The following is a 22,638-nucleotide window of genomic DNA, read 5'->3' as shown; positions in this document are numbered from 1 at the left end:
ATATTTAAATTCTAATCTGAGGATGTGCAACTTCATCAAAGATGGGAAATAAAGAAACATGGATTGAAACAGTTTTTTTATTTTCAGATCCACTATCACAATGATAGAGGACCTTGTGAGAGAGTAAGTGCATTCCGGGATAGTGTCACACATTCATTCAGATGGCAAAGGGAAGCAAGATTTTTCACTTCTGGGCGGGCATGATGTTGTCGATAGACTGGCCTTTCTCCAGCTTCTTCTCCATCTCAACCAGCAGCTTGACTCCATCCACAACCATCTGCACCAGCTCCACCTCGGAGAAGCCCAGGCGATCGGCATTGGAGATGTCGAAGGTGCCACCCACAGCTGCGGTGTCCACTCCACCTGAAATAGAGACATCAGAAGAGGGACTGAAGAAAGATTCACCCATTTTGAACATTGTATCGTTTTGGTGCATCTGAGCAATGCTCTATCGATTCCTGGGGTCATTTCATGTTTCCATGTGTATCGGAGCCATCACTGTGCAAGTGATGAGTTTTGCATCATATGAGAACATACAATTCAAAATGGGTGAATATTTCCTCCTTTAACATAGCTACAATAGTCCTTTTAGAGTAATGCTAGAACTATTGCTAGTGTTGGTCATTTTACAGTTTTAATGTGCTTGTAAGTTACCCTGAGCAACAGAACAGCAAACACAATTAGGTATCTGGTTCAGTAATGAAACATTTTCTCTACCTGTCCCACGTTTCTGAAGCCTTAGCCTCTTGAGTACCTCCTCGAATTTGGCGTGCTTGCTCATGTTGGGGATCTTGACGTGGACTCCAGCACGCAGCCCTGTTCCCAGGTTGGATGGGCAGGTGAGCACGTAGCCTAAGTGCTCGTTCCACATGAATGAAGTGCCCTTATCTTTGAACAGGGTTTCAATCTGAGGAAGAGATTTGGGGGGTCAAATTAAGAAGAAAAAGAATACAAACATTGATTGATCATTGCCAGCGTGTTTTCACACATGAATATGGCAAATTATGATTCATATTTCATTATTAAAGCCTTATGAATGTATTCCTCAGATATTCCCTCTCACCTTTGTGAGGCCCGTACAGAAACGGTTGAACACCTCCTTCATGTTGCCACCCTTCTGCATGGAGATGACACGCAGGTGGTCCTCCTCGTTGACCCAAACCAGGAAGGTCTTGGTATCATTGTGCCTTGAAGATTAGAATAAATAAATGTTCTATGGTCCTCTGACAAGGTCATGGACAGTGGCTTATGAAGCCACCGCCAGCATATAAACTATTATGAACTTTTTCCCTTCAACTTAGCAAAGATTTAGGAACACCTAGTTTGAGGGTAACTACATTTCCTATCCCTTTTGGCAGTCATTTACCTGAATAGGTTGGACAGGGTAGAAAGTAAGAATGACTTCCGTGAGTAAGAACAAAACCAAATTGTAATGCCTTTGAGGACATCAAGTTTGGGAATGGGAAATCACTGTCTTACCAGATCCCCCTGCCATCGGGCCAGTCCCGGGCCATGCCAGAGGCCAGCAGCAGAGGAGACACTGGCTTATCAAACAGGAAGTGATCATCAATCAGCTGCTGCTGCTCGGCATCTGTCATGTTTTTCAGGGCGTAGTACTTCCCCTTCAGGTCACCGGACAGGGAGTCCAGAGCTGCAGAGGAACAGATGTCAGATACATTGTCTGAGGTTACTGGATGAGACTCCATTACATGGCTTTCACGAATCTGGTGATCACGTTACAACCATACAACTAGCGATGGGGTCCAATCTGGCCCATGGGTGGTTTGAAAAAAAACACCTGCGGGTGGGGAAAACTAACCAAATAGAAATGACAGTGGTCTGAGACTGTGTCCAGCTCGCTAATATTCACCAAAATTGAAGCTAAACATTCATTCAGGGAGCATCAAATTCCAAAAATGATAAGAGGACCAATTTTTCCAAATGTTGACGGCTGGGAAATATAACCAAATGCAGCTCCCGGGCAAAATGACAGACACCCCTGGTCTAAAGCAATCCTTTCCGGTCAGTAACAGATGTAGAAATACATTCACATAGTTCACCACTAGAGGGGACTCTTTACGCAGTAATGTTGCATCAGGGACCAGGCATCGTTCTAGAATGGCATCCACTCAGAGCCCCAGACCCCTTTGGGTGTGTTTAGGTGAGTACCTTCAACAGACATTTTCTCAACGCCCCTTCGCTCTCCACGGCTGCAGTGTGGGGGCAGACAGAACCCCCGGATGCTCCTTCCTGTTCGGACACGGGAGCTAAGGACGTAGTTGGGGTCCAGGTCATCTCCACCCTGTGAAAACAGACACCAAAGTTGAGTTCTAAATTCTCTGTGACTTATCAATACTGGTCAACTTCCCTGCAGTGTACACTGTTGAACATGAGTCTCAAACCACTGTCAACCAGGGACCCACTTAAAGGGCAGTACCTTCAGGTTGTTTGGGTTGAGGTCGGTCTTGTGCTTGTCTGTAGGCTTGTATCCTCCATGTCTGTCCTCAATGATGGGATCCAGCAGCTCCTTGAAGACCTCGTATGTCTCCTCATCTCCAGCCACACATCCCACAGTCATGATGAAGGGATGGCCTGGAATGGGGGAAGAAAAATTAATCCGGGATGGATTCAATTAGGAAACAAATTGTAGAGCATGACAGATTAAACAGCGACAACCTCACTCAATAGTTAGCATTTCATCAAGCTCTATACAGGCGGAAGCGATAGACTCCGGGTGGGTTAGTTTTACCAGGAATATCAACCTCCGTCTGAATGACACCATCTATGGTGAAGCCGTTGGAGGTGGCACGGTCTGAGTTTGGTGAACATGTTCTGGGTTAAGACCTTGGCCATATGGTTGTTGTGCTGGCCTAGGTCAGGGAACTCCTCAGGTGACAGACAGCCTCTTGATGGTGTTTGACCATTTTATCATTGCTGAACAATAAACACATTCTACAGGGTAAGGGGAAGCCACCTGCTATGCTTAAAAAATGCATATGGACACTACTCATTTCCCCTCAAAAATAGTTAGGCTATACTATTTCAGTTCATATGGACTCACCAGATCATCACTAATTGCAGTGACAACCTATGATGATTTCCATATTGCTAAGTTATTAGTATGGTATGCTTGACCAATAAGCATTATTCCTAAGTGATGCTTGACCCCTGCTGGATAACAGCAGAAATAAAAAGGTTATCTGAAACAAATCAATGCCACATTGTGCTTTGAGAGTTTGGTACTGATGCAGGCCAATGGAATACCTGCAACATTCCACTTGAAGACATACTTTCATAGGGTTATATTACCCATCGGCAAGGTTACCTTGCAGAACAAAATGGCATGCCCTCACTAAACACACATTTAAGAAGCAGAACAGATGGCTTAATGGTTGAAAGCTGCTTGGGTCTTTACCTGGGTTATCAATCCCGGTTTGAATGACATCATCCAATGTAAAACCACTGGGCGTTTGTTTGCTCCTCAGACGCTCGTAGATGGCAGGAGTCAAGATCTTGGCCATATGATTATTGTGCTGGCTGAGATCTGGGTACTCCTCACTAGAAGCGTACTTCATCTTTAGCGCGTTGTGGGTGTTTCCGAACGGCATGGCTGATCCCTGGACGCAACACGGAGTGGCGTAAAAACTGGTGAATGTGATCTTGAAAATACTACAAATAGGCATACGACATAACTCAGTCAAATACTTGGTTTTTATCAGGTGCGTGCGAGTGCAAGGCTGAATATGCGCAATGCAAAGTAGCGACCGCACCAATGATGTCCGACCGCAGTCACCGCACTGAACGACAATCAGACGAGTATAGGCAGATGTCGACAGGCAGTTGATAAAGGAAAAATTATGCTTTGTCCTCTGGAGAGGTGGAGTGATGGAACTCCAGTCAAATGCCAAAGATTGCGCAGTATCGTCATTCCAATCCGAATAACTATTTTATAGAGCTCTAGACTGGAGTGGTAAATGCGTGTGATCATGTTGGAAATCATAACCAAATCACTCAGCCCCTGAAAGAAGAAAATGTAGGGTAGGCTATGCGAGATTGTAACAGACCAAAGCAAGATATTCAAAATAACGGGGTCTCGCGCTCGAACATGGCTACCGGCGTTATACAATTGTTTTCATTGTCTATTGTTATCGAAATGTTCACGGAATATGAAAAATAAATATGGATGGCCACAAATAGCCAATAAAATTTCGCCTCTGTTAAAAACCAAGTACTTGCTTAGTCACAATGAGCTGATTTGGGGTTAAAACGACTTATGCCATTCTGATCAATGAATGTCATCCTGAATGAGTAGAAATAGTGGTCCTACCTGCTGCCGAGGCTGGTCACTACTAGGGGGGAAGACACAACGAGACCTATTTTTTCCGACCGTGGCGAGCAATCACTGACGTTATTTGGCTCTCCGGTGGAAAATGTTCTTGGAGATGGTTCTTTATAGTAGGCGAACTCTGCTCCCATTGGTCAGTATTTGTAGTCCATCTATTTGTCGATTATTAGGCTATACGAGATTGCAGTTTTCATATGTTCCTTTGGTCTTTCTTTACTAATGATGTAGCCTATATCTACCCTGGATTGCTGCTGATGCTATGTATTGGCCATTGAGAGGTTTTGAAGCCAGCGGTCGGCCATATTGACACTTCAGAATGGTCAGAATGGCCTCCATAGGAATGAATGGAATTCTACAGTATTTCAATTAAATTGACAAAATTACACGTATTTAAGTATTTATTATTTTTATAGTGGGGACAATAACATTAGTAATCTAAAAACTAAATACGTTAAGGAAAATATTTGTATTTGTTATTTTTATGTTTAGCTCATATAATATAATTTTTAAGTATGCATTAAGGTGTCTGTAATATATTACATGTGGCAAAAACAAATATGTTTTACAACGGTGTAGAGGAGGAGTGCGGAGATGGTGGTGCGGTGGCTTCAACATAACGCCCCTTATAAGTAATCTAGTGTGTATATAAATCATTGGTAATTACACATTTTCTCTTATTGTATAGCCTGGCTACGGATATCACATAACAACAGTTGAATTTAAATGTGGGATTTTTTCCACAATGTTAAATTATATGAACTTCTTTGGCCTAACTAGAGCCATATATATATATATTTTTGTAAAATTTTATTTAACCTTTATTTAACCAGGTAGGCTAGTTGAGAACAAGTTCTCATTTGCAACTGCGACCTGGCCAAGATAAAGCATAGCAATTCGACACATACAACAACACAGAGTTACACATGGAATAAACAAAACATACAGTCAATAATACAGTAGAAAAAATAAAACAAAAAGTCTATATACAGGGAGTGCAAATGAGGTAAGATAAGGGAGTTAAGGCAATAAATAGGCTATGGTGGCGAAGTAATTACAATATAGCAATTAAACACTGGAATGGTAGATGTGCAGAAGATGAATGTGCAAGTAGAGATACTGGGGTGCAAAGAAGCAAGATAAATAAATAAATACAGTATGGGGATGAGGTAGATAGATGGGCTGTTTACAGATGGGCTATGTACAGGTGCAGTGATCTGTGAGCTGCTCTGACAGCTGGTGCTTAAAGCTAGTGAGGGAGATATGAGTCTCCAGCTTCAGTGATTTGTGCAGTTCATTCCAGTCATTGGCAGCAGAGAACTGGAAGGAAAGGCGACCAAAGTAGGAATTGGCTTTGGGGGTGACCAGTGAGATATACCGGCTGGAGCGCGTATATACACAGACTCTGGGCCTAAATAACTGTTCTTTGCTAAAACTGTTTGCAATTCCTAGGGATTCATAAACAAATGTAGGACCATCGTGTGAAAAATTGTGATTTACAGTAAATTGATTGTTTGGCCTTTCTTCTTTTTCTTTTACACATATATACCCCCCCCCCCCCCCCCCTAAACCCAAAGAGACAAAAACATAACAACCAAACATACACAGAAAAAAAATCCAATAATAAAAATACATAAAAAGTGTAATATGCAGTCACAGATAATTAAGCAATAATGCAGATTATGTTCTGTCTTTTTAAGAAATGCCATACGTCATCAACTGGAGCCTGCGCATCTCAGTTTGAGAATAATTTAAAGCGCCGCATTTGCGCGTTTTCATAGAGTTATATATCATCTAAACTGCCTCATTCATTGCAGGATTCATGATTACTGTGAAAGCGAATAGTTTAAATGTTTGTGAACAGGAGCCTCGTTTGGTCAGTCTGATGACAAATCCACACGTGAGCTCTGCAGCATTTGAACAGCAAGTAGCAAGTCTTAACTGATCATCAACCTCTCAACATAGCTAGAAGTCACTTCTCAAATCTAATTCAATTTTGCTTTTATAGTTTCAAGTACCTAGTTACATTTGATAAGGTATGTCAACGTTTGCTCGCCGTGACTGTTCATTAACTATAACGAATGGGGTCAGATTTAGCGTCCAACCGTGTTTCCAGTAGCTAGCTAACGTAGCGAGCTAGTTAACCATTGAGATACGTTTTCCACAGTGAAGTTGCCGAATATCGGACTTGCAAAATCAAGATTAGCTAGGTATATTTGTTGTTGTTAAGTTAAACTATCGTTAACTTAGTTGGTTAACGTTAGACAAATTGACTAACCTTAGTTTGCTAGTTAACGGTTTAAAATGTAATTTATCTAACGTTAGCTAGCTACAGAGGCTACCTAGATTGATATGTTACTTACTAGCGAGCTAACAAAGTATCATAACTAACGTTATATATTTAAAAATTCACAAACGACTTTCCACTTAGTTTCTCCATATTATTGTCCGCCAGTGTCTCTCCACTGTTCTTATTCGACAATAAACAAACAGTTTTTAGAATTATTAAATCATACTTGTCTTCAAAACAAATAACAAACGCCGATACAGTGCACGCACATGTGGTCGCAGTGGTCACATAAAATATTTAGCAGATGTTATTGCTGGTGTAGCGAAATGCTTGTGTTCCTAGCTCCAACAGTGCAGTAGTATCTAACAATACACACACATCTAAAAGTAAAAATGACCATTTGAATGAGTATGAAAGTAAACAAACCCATTTGGAGGTTGGTTTGGATCATATTTGACAGACCACAATTGTCCATTTAAAAGTACATTTTCAACTCGCATAGAAGAGGCAGGTCTGATTTCACCTAAACTATAGGCTAATGTAGCCCAATACATTGATCAAACTTGTATTTGTATTAATTTGTGAAAAGGATGTTCTGGTTGTCATATGGGAAATCTTCACTAGTTTCCACTCCTTTGACTTCATTTCTTTGCAGTGAAAACACCTGAAACTTCTCACTTTGGTTCCCTCTTGTAGACCCCCGTGATAGGAGTCAAACAAGGCCGGCCATGAGTTTTGTAGAGTATTCAGAGTTCATCCAGGAGGGCGACGTTGCAATTATCTTCCTGGGTCATGACTCAATGATGCCGGTCAAGGTGCAGCAGGGTGCCCAAACACAAACACGCTATGGAGTCATCCGCCACTCCAAAGACCTGATAGGCCAGCGCTTTGGCACCAAGGTCACCTGCAGCAAAGGTGGCTGGGTCTATGTGCTGCACCCCACTCCTGAATTGTGGACCCTCAACCTGCCCCACCGCACCCAGATCCTCTACACAACAGACATTGCCAACATCACCATGATGCTGGATCTCAAGCCTGGCTCTGTTGTCTGTGAATCAGGTGAGAGGGACAAAACCAGCTGTTTTACAACTTTATGTAAGCTACTTTATCTGAGGACATGAGTCATTTTAATCTTTCCATAACTTCACCCATTGCACTGAATAATTGCTTAGCATACTCATAAAGTAGAAATATTACATGTTCCCTGTAAGAGAGGGACACAGATAATGAGAAAACATCTGGAGGAAGTATTTGTCATAGACTAGTGGTAAGCCACTTAAAAACAAAAGGATAAATGTGACACCAATTATTCTTCGAACAGAGGTCGGTAAGCAAAAGCTCCCGCTCAAGAGCCGTGGTTGGGACAACATCATACTTGGCTTTTGGTGATGCATGCCAAGTTGTCATGATTATCAAGAGTTTATGAAAGACGTCTGTTTTCATTGGGTCACAGCATCACATTTACATTGAGGCCTGTTGAAGTTATGCTCTTTTAAAGTAGAGAGAAATTAATATTGTGGTTTTACATCCCATTATTAACCTATTCAGTTAAGCGGTCAGTAATTTATGACAATAACCTGATCTGAACTAGACTTGAGATGGAACACCGCAGTAGTACCATCTAGAAATATTCCCCAAGTAAGGAGGGTGAACTGGTTGAATTCAATGCAGAAGTAAAGTGATTGTGTGTGGGTGGTTAATGGATGTTGACGCAGCCTGGGCTGTGTACGTGTCTGGCTTGGAGGGTCTGGGGGCAGATGGCTGCTTTTGCTGCAGTGCTTCATCATGTTTAACTGCTGTGCTGTTCCTTCCTTCCCGATTCACGGGTTATAGATGGAACACCAGTAAACTTGTGCGAATTCCCAGATGGCGTATCGATGAACAAAACTGCTTGGTCAGCCCCTGACATAATGGGGAGCTGCAACATGTCTGCAGTGTTGTCACATTTATTAGCCTCTTCATGTGGGTGTTTACTTTGCTTTGAAAAAGGTCTGGTTCCCAAACACATACACAGGGAGCAAAAAGCTAAGGCATTACTACAATGCACCATTGCATGCCGAGTCATTTTTGTTGGTTGGTTTTGAACTTGTGTAATATAATGTAGCCTAATTTGAGTGATGAAAAATCCCTAATGTACCAACCTGAGTATCACCTGCCCTCTCATTAGATTTTCACTATTTTGACATTGAAACCATGTTTCACTCTGTAGAAAATAAATACTTATTGGATGTCTGGTCAGATGTTATTCCTAAATGCTGATTATAATGGCTGACAAGACTGGAAGCTTATCAACTGATTATATGTAAAAATCTACTTTATTACCTGCTAATACATGAACACTGGATGACGACAATAAGCCTATCTAAGCGATTACTTGTCCAATCTCAGGGGTGACTTATATTTTGTGTCCTGAGTGACTTTGAATGAGCTATGTAAACAGGCAGTGATTTATCAGTTGGCTGTTCTGAGCACACCATGTGTTGTAGGGGAACTGCACAGTCACATAGATGAATCATCTAGATTGTGCTGAAGGTCGCCATTCTAGCCCCAACCCTAGCAGAAGGTCTCATGTTCTGCTCCTTCACATGTCATTGTTTAATTTCTTCGCTGACCAGGCTCCATCCTGCTGCCAGGAATAGATTAGAACTTTTGATAGGAGTCCCAGGTCAGGGCTGTTTTCATCAACGCTGGCTTTATGGGAAAGCTAATGGGTTCTCACTGCTCAGAGCCTCTGAAGAACATGCCAAATGCGGCTGCCTTGTTATCCAATCAGGTGGCACCCTCGTGATGGGCTGAGTGCCAGTGCTAATGGCCATTTTGTGAGATGGGGAGAGACTTTGGGCTCTTGTCCTGCCGCTCATCCTCCTCAGGCAGCAGAAATGTGCAATGTCTCTTCATTTACATTTTAGTTATTTAGCAGACGCTCTTATTCAAAGTGACTTTGTGCATTCATCTTAAGATATCTAGGTGGGACACCCACATCACAGGCATAGTAAGTACATTTTTTTCTCAATAAAGTAGCTATCAGCAAAGTCAGAGCTAGAAGTGATTATTGAAGATGCTCTGTGAAGAGGTAGGGTTTCAGGTGCTTTCGGAAGATGGGCAGGGACTCTGCTGTCCTAGCTTCAGGGGGAAGCTGGTTCCACCATTGTGGTGCCAGGACAGAGAAAAGCTTGGACTGAGCTGAGTAGGAGCTGCCCTCCCATAGGGGTATGAGGGCCAAGAGACCAGCGGTGGCAGAACGGAGTGCTCGGGTTGGGGTGTAGGGTTTGACCATAGCCTGAAGGTAAGGAGGGGCAGTTCCTCTTGCTGCTCCGTAGGTAAGCACCATGGTCTTGTAGTGGATGCGAGCTTTGACTGGAAGCCAGTGGAGTGTGCAGAGGAGCGGGGTGACATGGGTTCTGCGTTCTGGATAAGTTGCAGGGGGTTGATGGCACAAGCAGGGAGCCCAGTCAACAGCGAGTTGCAGTAGTCAAGACGGGAGATGACAAGTGCCTGGACAGTCGATTTCACACATCAGCAAACCATACTCACAGATGGTGCTCTATCCCTCGGTCTTGACCTCTTTCGCTCTCATTCAGTCTTTGTCTCTGGCTTTCACATGGCAGGCTTATTAAATTAACAAGGCCACTCTCAGATTCTGAATAAGATCTTGTAACCAGTGGAAGATAGAAATGGCATGTCCTCAGTGCATGCCATGCTACAATTTGCAGAACAAATAGGCCTTCACGTGTACTTTGTGAGGAATGTTCCTGCTTGGTAGTACCATGGAAGGTGACTAGATGTTTTAGATATTTGCGATTTGAAGCACCTTAGTGCGTAAGAATTGTCATAGTACAACATCACACACACACACTTGAATAGGATTTGAGCATAGTTGTGAATGAAATTAGGCAGTAAACTACACTGAACAAAAATATAAACACAACACATAAAGCGTTGGTTTCACGAGCTGAAATGAAAGATCCCAAAAATGTTCCATATGGAAGAAAAGCTTATTTCTCTCAAATTTTGTGCACAAATTTGTTTACATCCCTGTTAGTGAGCATTTCTCCTTTGTCAAGATAATCCATCCACCTGACAGGTGTGGCATATCAAGAAGCTGATTAAACAGCATGATCATTACACAGGTGAACCTTGTGCTTGGGACAATAAAAGGCCACTAAAATGTGCAGTTTTGTCACACAACACAAGCCACAGATGTCTCATGTTTTGAGAGAGTGTGCAATTAGCATGCTGATTGAAGGAATGTCCACCGGAGCAGTTGCCACATAATTGAATGTTAATTTCTCTACCATAAGCTGCCACCAATGTCCTTTTACATTTTGAACCGAGTGCCCCATGGTGGGTTTATGGTATGGGCAGGCATACAGTGCCTTTGGAAAGTATTCAGACCCCTTGACACATTTTATGTTGCAGCCTTATTCTAAAATGTATGCAATTTTTTCCCCCCTTATCAATCTACATACAATACCCCATAATGACAAAGCAAAACTAGTTTTTGTAGTTTTTTTTGTTTGTTGTTGCATTGCTTTGTTAAAGCACCTTTGGCAGCGATTACAGCCTCGTCTTCTTGGGTATGGCACTACAAGCTTGGCACATCAGTATTTGGGGAGTTTCTCCCATTCTTCTCTGCAGATCCTCTCAAGCTCTGTTAGGTTGGATGGGGAGTGTTGCTGCACAGCTATTTTCAGGTCTCTCCAGAGATGTTTGATCTGGTTCAAGTCTGGGCTCTGGCTGGGCCACTCCAAGGACATTCAGAGACTTGTCCCGAAGCCACTCCTGCGTTGTCTTGGCTATGTGCTTAGGGTTGTTGTCCTGTTGGAAGGTGAACCTTCGCCCCTGTCTGAGGTCCTGAGTGCTCTGGAGCAGGTTTTCACAAGGATCTCTCTGTACTTTCTTTTCGTCTTTCCCTCGATCCTGACGAGTCTCCCAGTCCCTGCCGTCAAAAACATCTCCACAGCATGATGCTGCCATGGATGGTGGCAAGTTTCTTTCCAGAGGTGATGCTTGGCTTTCAGGCCAAAGAGTTCCATCTTGGTTTCATCAGACCAAAGAATCTTGTTTCTCATGGTCTGAGTTTCCTTTAGGTGCTTTTTGGCAAACTCTAAGCGGGCTATCATGTGCCTTTTACTGAGGAGTGGCTTCCGTCTGGCCACTCTACCATAAAGGCCTAATTGGTGGAGTGCTGCAGAGATGGTTGTCCTTCTGGAAGGTTCTCCCATTTCCACAGAGGAATTCTGAAGCTCTGTCAGTGACCATTGGGTTCTTGGTCACCTCCCAGACCAAGGCCGTTCTCCCCAGAATGCTCAGTTTGGTCGGGTGGCCAGCTCAAGAGTCTTGGTGGTTCCAAATTTCTTCAATTTAAGAATGATGTAGGCCACTGTGTTCTTGGGGACCTTCAATTCTGTAGACAGTATTTGGTACCCTTCCCCAGATCTGTGCCTCGACACAATCCTGTCTCGAAGCTCTATGGACAATTCCTTCGACCTCATGGCTTGGTTTTTGCTCTGATATGCACTGTCAACTGTGGGACCTTATATAGACAGGTGTGTGCCTTTCCAAATCATGTCCAATCAATTGAATTTACCACAGGTGGACTTCAATCAAGTTGTAGAAACATCTCAAGGATGATCAATGGAAACAGGATGCACCTGAGCTCAATTTCGAGTCTCATAGCAAAGAATACTTATGTAAATATATTTTTTATAAATTTGCAAAAATGCCTAAACCTGTTTTCACTTTGTCATTATGGGGTATTGTGTGTACATTAATGAGGGAATAGATTTTAGAATAAGGCTGTAACTTAACAAAATGTGGAAAAATTCAAGGGGTCTGAATACTTTCTGAATGCACTGTAAACTACGGACATCAAATAGATTTTTTATCGATGGCAATTTGAATGCACATAGATATGTGACAAGATCCTGAGGCTCATTGTTGTGTCATTCATCCACCTCCATCACCTCGTGTTTCAGCATGATAATGCACAGATATGTACACAATTCCTGGAAGCTGAAAATATCCCAGTTCTTTCATGGCCTACATGCTCACCAGGCATGTCACCAATTGAGCAAGTTTGGAACGCTCTGATTATCGTGTATGACAGCGTGTTCCAGTTTCCGCCAATATCCAGCAACTTCCCTAGACATTGAAGAGGAGTTGGACAACATTCCACTGGCCACAATCAACAGCCTGATCAACTCTATGCAAAGGAGATGTTGGGCTGCATGAGGCAAATGGTGGTCGAACCAGGCACTGACTGGTTTTCTGATCCACACCCCTACTTAAAAAAATGGAAATGGTTTATCATGCAGCACTACCCACACACAGCATCATCGTAGTATCCTTTCCTTCAGACCCTTCATATACAGTTGTTGTTTAGACCAGACACTTGTGATCCAGTTGAAGGTCCAAGAGAGACTCAGTAGTACAGCTCTCAGCCCCTCTGCTGTGCCCCTGGCTCTGTCAGTCATCCGGTTAGTCGACTGCTGTGGCGTTAGCAAGTCAATGTATCGCTGTGGGGTAAACATTGCCCCCATTGTTGCCATGAGAACAAAAGCAGCAGTGACGCAATTTCAGGAGCACTGTAGCCCATCGCCATGTTCCCCTGCCTTGTCACATGATCACTTCAGATGCGATCAGACACAACTGCAGTTGTTGTGGTTATGACACTCCAAGGTTTGATTACACTTTTGATGCTTGCACAACTGTACTACTGTACATCAGACACGTTGATTGAGTATAATGACATGAAAATGGAAGCACTTCTGTATTGATCTGTTTTCTACATTTTTCTTAGTTGTTGTGAATGCCCCAGTCATCTATAACAGGATTTCCCAAACTCAGTCCTGACCTTTTGCCCTAGCACTACAAAGCAGATTCAACTAATCAAAGCTTGATGATGAGTTGGTCATTTGAATCAGCTGTGTGCTAGGGCAAAAACCAAAACGTGCACCCGGGGGGGGGCACCCTGATTCATGACACCACCACTGCTACTAGTCTCATAACCCAATCCCTGTATGTTTTGTTTGTAGGCACGGGCAGCGGCTCTCTGTCCCACGCCATCCTGCGCACCATTGCTCCTACTGGTCATCTACACACTGTGGAGTTCCACCAGCAGCGTGCTGAGAAGGCGGCTGAGGAGTTCAGGGAGCACCGCGTAGGCCACCTGGTCACCGTCCGCAACCAGGACGTCTGCAAGGAGGGCTTTGGAGTGACTGGGGTTGCAGACGCTGTCTTCCTGGACATCCCCTCCCCCTGGGAGGCCATCAAACATGCCAAGAATGCCATGAAGAGGCAGGGTAAGAAGGGGTGTGCGTGTGTAGAAGCAGCCAGGAACTTATTCCAGAGAACATGACTTTGGCTTGTCCACTCATGAATCCCAGCCAGCCTTTGTTCTCTGGCTGTGCAATGTAGTACAGTCAGTGCCATATTGGATATTGATCCGGGTCAGCAGAGCTCTCATTAAATGTGCCCTTGGCTCAGCTCATGCTTGTTCCTCTCTGTTACTTCCTTGTCACATGGATGCAGAATAACGTGACCTGACTAAAGAGCATGCAGTGGTCTCCATAGAGATCAGGACCCATGTACAGTGGGGACAAGCCTGGGCAAGTTGGCAGCTTTGTGGGGTGGTCAGTATGTGTGTGACTGTATAGGCTAAAGGTGGGACATGGGTAGAATACATCACAAGGTTATGAAGTATTCACATAGTGCCCTAGGCTAGTACAGTTACTTACTTAGGATCACTGGTTTATAAACAGCTTTATAAAATATTTGTATAATCCCAAGGTGCATAAACAGATGGAATGTGGGACATGGACTAGTAACGGTGCAGAGAGACTCCAGCACCCTTTCCTACCTTCTCTCCCGTGGTAGACTGTTCAGTCCTCCCTTCTATGGTTTTCACGTCTGCGTTTTCCTCTCTCTAGCTATCTGACTCCCCCTTACACACAGAGCCACAAGCAAACAGACAGATATCTGGATGTAGAATCAGTCTCATGACCATACAGGGTTATGTGCTGCAGGGAGGTAGTGTGAGTCTCCTTTAGGCAAGGCACAATTTTGTTCCCTCTCTTCAGGGCTGAGACACTGGAGTCCCAGTCTCTCTCACACTCCTCCAGAGGACTGGACACTATGGAGCCGTTTCTCTCCATGCTTCAGCCAAGGGCATCTAGCATTTGACCTGTCAATTATACCGCCCTTGTGAGCTTCACATGCTCCTGTACAGTCCTTGTGTAACCAATAATAAAGGAGATTTCCGTGCATTTTCCTTTCCCTGCTTTAGATTTGGTCTGTAGTATCTGGGAACCAGGGTAAGGGGAAGAATGTGGAGCATGGAGCAGAGGAAATGGCTGCCTTTTTTTCTCTAATTCTTTTCATTATTTGGCCAGTGGCCTGCACCTTTTATTTAGAGAAGCTGTGCTCAGAGGACCCTAGATCCTGGCACAAACCCTCTGTTTGCCAAAGACATGGGGCCGATTTGGGCTGTGTTTTGAGCTTTCCAGAGAGAAGTGCTGCTCCTATTTGTCAATGGAACGTCTTATCTGAGAGATCCAAAGTTTCCAACAATAGACATTGGCTGTGTCCGAAATCTGGCTTGTCTATTACTTACTTAAACTGCGTACTGTACTAATCATACTACATACCATTTAGAACGTACTGTTTAGTGAAATCGAATGCAGTAAGAAAGGAATATCAGCATACTAGGCTCATCCTTCTGAGAGTACGTCATCTTATACCCTGACTACACGACGCGAGCGACGCAAAATACATTTAGAAATCTGTTACTCAATTATTGCACCCACACTGCTCGCGCGCGTCAACGAGCATCTGCGATGCCAAGGGCTAAAATAGCAGTCCTTTCTATTCCTGACGCAGATCGCGCTGCCTGTCCTGCCTCTCCCATCTCCTCATTGGTTTATAGAAGCAGGTACCCACGTGGCATCTCCTCATTGGTTTTGCTCACGTGGGTGATTGAAAGACGAACTGTGTTGCCGGTGTCGTGGTAATACTATGAAAGTTTAGATGCCAATCACAATATAAGGTCAAAGATCGAAAAAGCCTGGAAGGAGAGATGACTAGAAACAATTTGGTTGACCGTTTTATGTGTGGATTAATTGTCGGAGTAGAAGACCTAAACAACCTAATGTTTATAACGCAGGACAAATTAACTAGCACCAGCAAGCTAACTAAATAGGACAAATTAGCTAGCAAGCTAACTAGCTAAATTGCCATAAATGTTTCATGCTTTTCGACCTGTCCCCAAATTAATATAAATGGTTCAGAGTTTGTTTTGATATTTTAACCTGCGTGTCGTGATCGCATTTGGTGTAGGGGGACAAAAGAAATGTATGCACGATTGCGCGCGCAGCCGGTTTGGATTTTAATGCACAATTGCGTTGATTCCCGCCATTCGTTGATTTTTAGTACAGTGTAACCCCTCAGCTGGTGTCAGACACACATGGGTCTCGAAAGACAATTCTCTTCCTCAATAGTGTGCAGCAAATTCTCAATAGTGTGCAGTATGACATCCTGGCATTTAAAGCATACTACAGTTTCAGAATTTCACATACCATAAACATTTATTTTTTCGCATATCCAAAATGCCTGCTATTTGTAATGCAAGTACAGGTATTCAGATGCGGCCACTAGTTTTTCAAAGGTCTTGTCTAGTAAGGCATATCTTACTGTACTTCAACTTTGTGTGTGTGTGTGTGCTTGGCACATACTAGTAAATGTCTGCAAGTGTTGCTTGCTGGACTCGTTAGGCTAAAAAGCCACCTCACTTTGTAGATTTAACGATAAATTCTTTGATTTTGGCTTGTGTAATAGATGTGTGATTTAGACAACATTCTTTCCTCAAGTCTGTCAAGGTTCTTGAAGATATTTAATGATGTGTGTAGGCTGTTTCTCTGGATACTTTAGCCCAGTGGAAACGCATGCATAGTCTTGTGTGTTTGTGATTCTACCCACTCGTATTGCATTCTGCTTCATCTTTCAGATCTGTGTATTACAACACTGGTCCTGTGACTGATTTCTTGTCACCATAGAAGCAAAACATGCGCACAAACACAATCTCCTCCCTGGAGCCTGAGTGTTGCACGTCCAGGTTTTGGCCAGAGAGGAGGAGGAGGAGGAGGTGGTGGAGGAGGTAGACTAGAGAGCAGGAGGAGGAGACAATTCTAGTGATCCTGGGTTAAGTGGATCTGCTGTGATCCTGTTAAACTACACTAATGAGTGGCAGGGCTGTCCCTCTCTCCCACTCCACCTGTCCTAGTCCTGCTCCAACTGCTTTACTCCATCTGTCCTTACACAACCCTCTGTTATCCTTATTAGGCCTGGCCACACAGAACGTCCCTGTTTAATGATGAGGGCACTTGACAATTCCTGACAGTCTCAGGACTGCTTAGACTGTTGGGGCTTTTAAAGCAGGCCTTAAAGCTGAAAAGTCTAAGCAGTACATTTGTTTTTTTGTGCGCCATTTCTATGTTTCCCATTCCTAACTTTAGTTTTTACTTCTTTTACTTTTGATTTTGTACACCAGCTGAAAATAAAATGTTTGTTATTGAAAATATATTTCACCGCGGTTTAGATGGTACAATGATTCTCTACATTCTGGGTGCTTATTTTGTCACATAAACTGAAATTAGGTGAACTGTTAGAATTTTAGCAACCAGGAATTGGTGGGGCAATTTCTGCATATTGCACCATTGACTCATCTTTATCGGCTGGCCTACCCTTCCTTGAAGACATTTATGAGATAAAATATAATGTAAAAAAATAGATATAGAATGTATTTTCTCTTATTTAAATGCACTTTGAAATTATTTGTATGTTGCTATGGTGATGACCCTTGTTGACCAGTGGTTGATTGAGAGAAGCAGAAGAGGTGGAGCTAGTGGTGACCAGGTTGTCGACAACACAAATCCAGAAAGTGTGTGAGAGCCATTGTTCAAGGCATTCGACAACTAGCTAGTCAAAACATCTGAGGCTAGGCAGCCTTGGTCAGAATGCAAGGCCATCTCAGATGTTTTGACTAGCTAGTTGTCGAATGCCTTGAACAATGGCTCTCACACACTTTCTGGATTTGTGTTGTCGACAACCTGGTCACCACTAGCTCCACCTCTTCTGCTTCTCTCAATCAACCAATGGTCAACAAGGGTCATCACCATAGCAACTACAATGACTTGAGCAACCAGTGGAACATTTCAATGTGTTCTTTAAACTAAACACGGGTCATGTGTATAGCATTTTACTCCTTGCTTTTAAAATGGTTGACTTGCTTCTTCTGTGTTCAACATAACACACAAGAACAATAAGATGTTTATGATTAGGCCAATATTTCATTGTTGTGGATATCTAAAAATCTTTGGCTTTGTAAATCTCTTGACGTGTTTGATGTCAGCATTGGAATCCAATTCACCAGCCGAGTCTGTCTTGTGAATCACAATATGCCTCTTAAAGGTGGCTAGAGTAGTGTCCAAAATCTCCATTAGGGATGAATAAACCAAACTCTGGAAGTTTACATAGATACTGCCAAAAGTAAAGTGTGTGAGATTGAAACAGAATAACTGACTCAATAACTGGCTCTCCTTTTCTCTGCTTATTTGTCCTCTCTCTGTCCCCACCCCTTTCTCTATCCTGTCATCTCCTTCTGTCCCCACCTCTCTCTCTCTGCAGGGGGTCGTGTGTGCTCCTTCTCCCCGTGTATTGAGCAGGTGCAGAAGACTGTTGAGGCGCTGGCTGATGAGGGTTTCCAGGAGATCAGCACTCTAGAGGTTCTGCTACGGGTGCATGACGTGCGCTCAATCACACTCCCCTTGCCGGACTTTGGGTCCGACCAGCCCTTGGAGACCCCGACTGACACCCGAGTCCCTAGCAATGCTTCTGTTCTCTGTAAGACAACCACGCCGCCCAGGGACATGGCAGGGCACACTGGCTACCTTACCTTCGCCACCAAACCCTCTGTGTAGAGGACTGACTGCTGGAGGTTGGAGTGGGCAGAGACTGTTGTCTAAGAGATTATGGCTGGGGAACTACACAAGGTCTAAATGCAGTGCTGATGACTTGACACCTAACCTGACTCGGGTGGAAAACCTGCTCAGACTGATATACTGTACTTTACCTTCCTCTCCGCTGCTCAGCTAAAACTCTACATTTCAGTCGACAGCTGACATCCTTTTGGAGAGAGACATGATTGAGAAATTGCTGCCGTTTTAGGCTATTTCCAGTGTCTTTCGTAGACTTTGATGAATGTATACACACAAACCCACACATCCCTAACACACTTTAACAGAGGGAGGAAGAGCGGGCTAAGTGGGATTCTATAAATAGGCTGCTGATTGCTGAGGGTCTCTACACAGGGCTGTGAAGAGCTGTCTGAGAGGTTCGCTCTTAGTCTGTCATGTACAATCGCTCTAATCACGCTACTGATATGTTCTTGCATCATTCAGGATTGAAATAATAGTATCTTATCCCCCATTGTTACCCAGTTTCTCTCTCTCTCTCGAGGACAGTTTTTTGTTGCAATTTTTACATTTGTAGAATGGTGGGAGAAATTGTGTTTTGTCTCAGCTGAGGGGGATGCTGTAACAAGGCTAAATAAACACCTTCCCATTCTTCCTACTGCCCTCTGCTTGTGACGTTTTCTTTAACTATGGTCTGCTATTATCGTCATTGCTGGATGGCCGGTGGCTCCAGACCAAAAAAGGCAGAGAAATGGCAGCCGTTCTAGGCTGGGAGGAGGAGATGTTCTCCACTGCTCTTTCTCTTTGTGAGAGACTGTAAACCTCACTCTTTGATTGGTGGGATATTTTTTATTGAACCTTTATTTTTAATGCTGAAACCAAGGTCTCTTTTCCATATTAGCCCAGTATAGCGCCACAATACACAAACATTAAACTACACATTCATATATACAAAATACATGTTATTATACACGAAAAGCAAAACACAATCATAAAAAATACATTCTTCTGTAAAAAGGTCCCCTAACAACCTGAAATGCCCTAGAGGCAATATTTGTATTTAGATCATTCCAGGAAATTGAAGTCTGATTTGCCTAACTCATCTAGACACCAAAGGTGTCTCTTGAGTTAACCAGCCCTTTGAACGGGTTTGGTAACTTGACATTTTAAATCTTAACAGTGATGTTAGGTTAATCGGAAGTTGTGGAGCAGGACTTTGAAACAAAAAGAGTGATGTGATCTACATGACTTCAGTGGTCCACCCAACCTTTATGTAAAGAATACAGTGATGAGTAATAAAACTCTCCTGTGATAAAATGAAGGGCGCTATGAAAAACGGCTGCCAAGTGTTTAAGCATAATCAAGAACATATAGAAAGGTTGGCTGCACAATCTGCTAACTAGAGAGAGACTAAATCTGTTTATGTAAATCTTAATTTCTTATTAAGCTCAGTCATATGTTTTTTTAAACAATAAATCATTGTCAATCCAAATGAGAGCATTGTCTCACCTGCAGTCTGGTGTCATCAGCCTGTCCCCAGCTAAAGAAGGTCTAATCTGGAGGACAGAAACTGGGAATAGCAGCTCTGAGCCCCTGGAAATCCTGCCCTTAATCACCTTGTCATTTGCCCTGCTGAGCTGAGTTGTGGTACTAACTAATTGGTTACATTACCAGCTAAAGTATTGTATTCGGATTACAAATACTTTTTTTTTTGGTTTTCATTGAAATGTACAGCGGTGTGTCATCCGCATAGCAGTTAAAGTTAACATGATGTTTTTGAATGATATCGCCAAGAGGTAAAATATATAGTGAAAACAATAGTGGTCCTAAAACGGAACCTTGAGGAACACCGAAATTTACAGTTGATTTGTCAGAGGACAAACCATTCACAGAGACAAACTGATATATTTCCGACAGATAAGATCTAAACCAGGCCAGAACTTGTCCGTGTAGACCAATTTGGGTTTCCAATCTCTCCAAAAGAATGTGGTGATCGATGGTATCAAAAGCAGCACTAAGGTCTCGGAGCACGAGGACAGATGCAAAGCCTCAGTCTGATGCCATTAAAAGGTCATTTACCACCTTCACAAGTGCAGTCTCAGTGCTATGATGGGGTCTAAAACCAGACTGAAGCATTTCGTATACATTGTTTGTCTTCAGGAAGGCAGTGAGTTGCTGCGCAACAGCCTTTTCTAAAAATTTTGAGAGGAATGGAAGATTCGATATAGGCTGATAGTGTTTTATATTTTCTGGGTCAAAGTTTGGCTTTTTCAAGAGAGGCTTTATTACTGCCACTTTTAGTGAGTTTGGTACACATCCGGTGGATAGAAGTTCATGAATGTATTACTGCTGAAGTGAAAGCCATCCTCACTTGGGGAATGCTGCTTTTTAGTTAGCTTTGCGACAGTATCAAAAATAAATTTCAGACTGTTCTTATTTTCCTCAATTAAGTTGGAAAAATAGGATGATTGAGCAGCAGTAAGGGCTCTTTGATACTGCATGGTACTGTCTTTCCAAGCTAGTTGGAAGACTTCCAGTTTGGTGTGGCGCCATTTCCGTTCCAATTTTCTGGAAGCTTGCTTCAGAGCTCGGGTATTTTCTGTATACCAGGGAGCTAGTTATGAGAAATGTTTTTAGTTTTTAGGGGTGCAACTGCATCTAGGGTATTGCGCAAGGTTAAATTGAGTTCCTCAGTTAGGTGGTTAACTGATTTTTGTCCTCTGACGTCCTTGGGTAGACAGAGGGAGTCTGGAAGGGCATCAAGGAATATTTGTGTTGTCTGTGAATTTATAGCACGACTTTTGATGCTCCTTGGTTGGGGTCTGAGCAGATTATTTGTTGCATTTGCAAACGTAATAAAATGGTGGTCCGATAGTCCAGGATTATGAGGAAAAACATTAAGATCCACAACATTTATTCCATGGGACAAAACTAGGTCCAGAGTATGACTGTGACAGTGAGTAGGTCCAGAGACATGTTGGACAAAACCCACTGAGTTGATGATGGCTCCGAAAGCCTTTTGGAGTGGGTCTGTGGACTTTTCCATGTGAATATTAAAGTCACCAAAAAATGATAATATTATCTGCTATGACTACAAGGTCCGATAGGAATTCAGGGAACACAATGAGGAACGCTGTATATGGCCCAGGAGGCCTGTAAAACAGTAGCTATGAAAAGTGATTGAGTAGGCTGCATAGATTTCATGACAAGAAGCTCAAAAGACAAAAACGTCATTTTTATTTTGTAAATTGAAATTTGCTATCGTAAATGTTAGCAACACCTCCGCCTTTGCGGGAGGCACGGGGGATATATATATATATATATACACCAAGTCACTTGGCTCTGTCATAACCTCACATGGTCTCTCCTATCATTGCTATGCAGACGACACACAATTAATCTTCTCCTTTCCCCCTTCTGACGACCAGGTGGCGAATCGCATCTCTGCATGTCTGGCAGACATATCAGTGTGGATGACGGATCACCACCTCAAGCTGAACCTCGGCAAGACGGAGCTGCTCTTCCTCCCGGGGAAGGACTGCCCGTTCCATGATCTCGCCATCACGGTTGACAACTCCATTGTGTCCTCCTCCCAGAGCGCTAAGAACCTTGGCGTGATCCTGGACAACACCCTGTCGTTCTCAACTAACATCAAGGCGGTGGCCCGTTCTTGTAGGTTCATGCTCTACAACATCCGCAGAGTACGACCCTGCCTCACACAGGAAGCGGCGCAGGTCCTAATCCAGGCACTTGTCATCTCCCGTCTGGATTACTGCAACTCGCTGTTGGCTGGGCTCCCTGCCTGTGCCATTAAACCCCTACAACTCATCCAGAACGCCGCAGCCCGTCTGGTGTTCAACCTTCCCAAGTTCTCTCACGTCACCCCGCTCCTCCGCTCTCTCCACTGGCTTCCAGTTGAAGCTCGCATCCGCTACAAGACCATGGTGCTTGCCTACGGAGCTGTGAGGGGAACGGCACCTCACTACCTCCAGGCTCTGATCAGGCCCTACACCCAAACAAGGGCACTGCGTTCATCC

At 43.4% G+C, this 22,638-nt stretch overlaps 2 protein-coding genes across 4 annotated transcripts; one reads left to right on the top strand and one right to left on the bottom strand.

Moving 5' to 3' along the window:
• Positions 1-63: 63 nt before the first annotated feature.
• Positions 64-4,491, bottom strand: LOC115138587 (creatine kinase, testis isozyme-like). Of its 2 annotated transcripts, none has more exons than XM_029675592.2 (8): positions 4,328-4,491; positions 3,416-3,669; positions 2,438-2,592; positions 2,170-2,302; positions 1,480-1,651; positions 1,064-1,187; positions 718-907; positions 64-363 (listed from the first exon to the last, which is right to left on the bottom strand). In XM_029675592.2, exons 1-8 carry the CDS (start codon positions 4,474-4,476, stop codon positions 185-187), a joined length of 1,356 nt encoding a protein of 451 aa, XP_029531452.1. In that variant the 5' UTR covers positions 4,477-4,491; the 3' UTR covers positions 64-184. The 2 variants fall into 2 exon arrangements, with proteins under 2 accessions (XP_029531452.1, XP_029531453.1); XM_029675593.2 differs by having other exon boundaries at positions 3,416-3,617; positions 4,328-4,418.
• A 1,610-nt stretch (positions 4,492-6,101) lies between these two features.
• LOC115138585 (tRNA (adenine(58)-N(1))-methyltransferase catalytic subunit TRMT61A-like) lies at positions 6,102-19,259 on the top strand. Of its 2 annotated transcripts, none has more exons than XM_029675577.2 (4): positions 6,102-6,378; positions 7,288-7,691; positions 13,670-13,936; positions 18,315-19,259. In XM_029675577.2, the coding sequence occupies exons 2-4, from the start codon at positions 7,361-7,363 to the stop codon at positions 18,605-18,607; spliced, it is 891 nt and encodes a 296-aa protein (XP_029531437.1). In that variant the 5' UTR covers positions 6,102-6,378; positions 7,288-7,360; the 3' UTR covers positions 18,608-19,259. The 2 variants fall into 2 exon arrangements, with proteins under 2 accessions (XP_029531437.1, XP_029531436.1); XM_029675576.2 differs by having other exon boundaries at positions 6,104-6,378; positions 7,329-7,691.
• Positions 19,260-22,638: the final 3,379 nt, after the last annotated feature.

The sequence above is a fragment of the Oncorhynchus nerka genome, linkage group LG12 (assembly GCF_034236695.1).
Source record: "Oncorhynchus nerka isolate Pitt River linkage group LG12, Oner_Uvic_2.0, whole genome shotgun sequence".
NCBI classification, from domain to species: Eukaryota; Metazoa; Chordata; class Actinopteri; order Salmoniformes; family Salmonidae; genus Oncorhynchus; species Oncorhynchus nerka.
The sequence above is the reverse complement of the archived record's forward strand: the minus strand, read 5'-3'. Positions and strand labels throughout refer to the sequence as shown.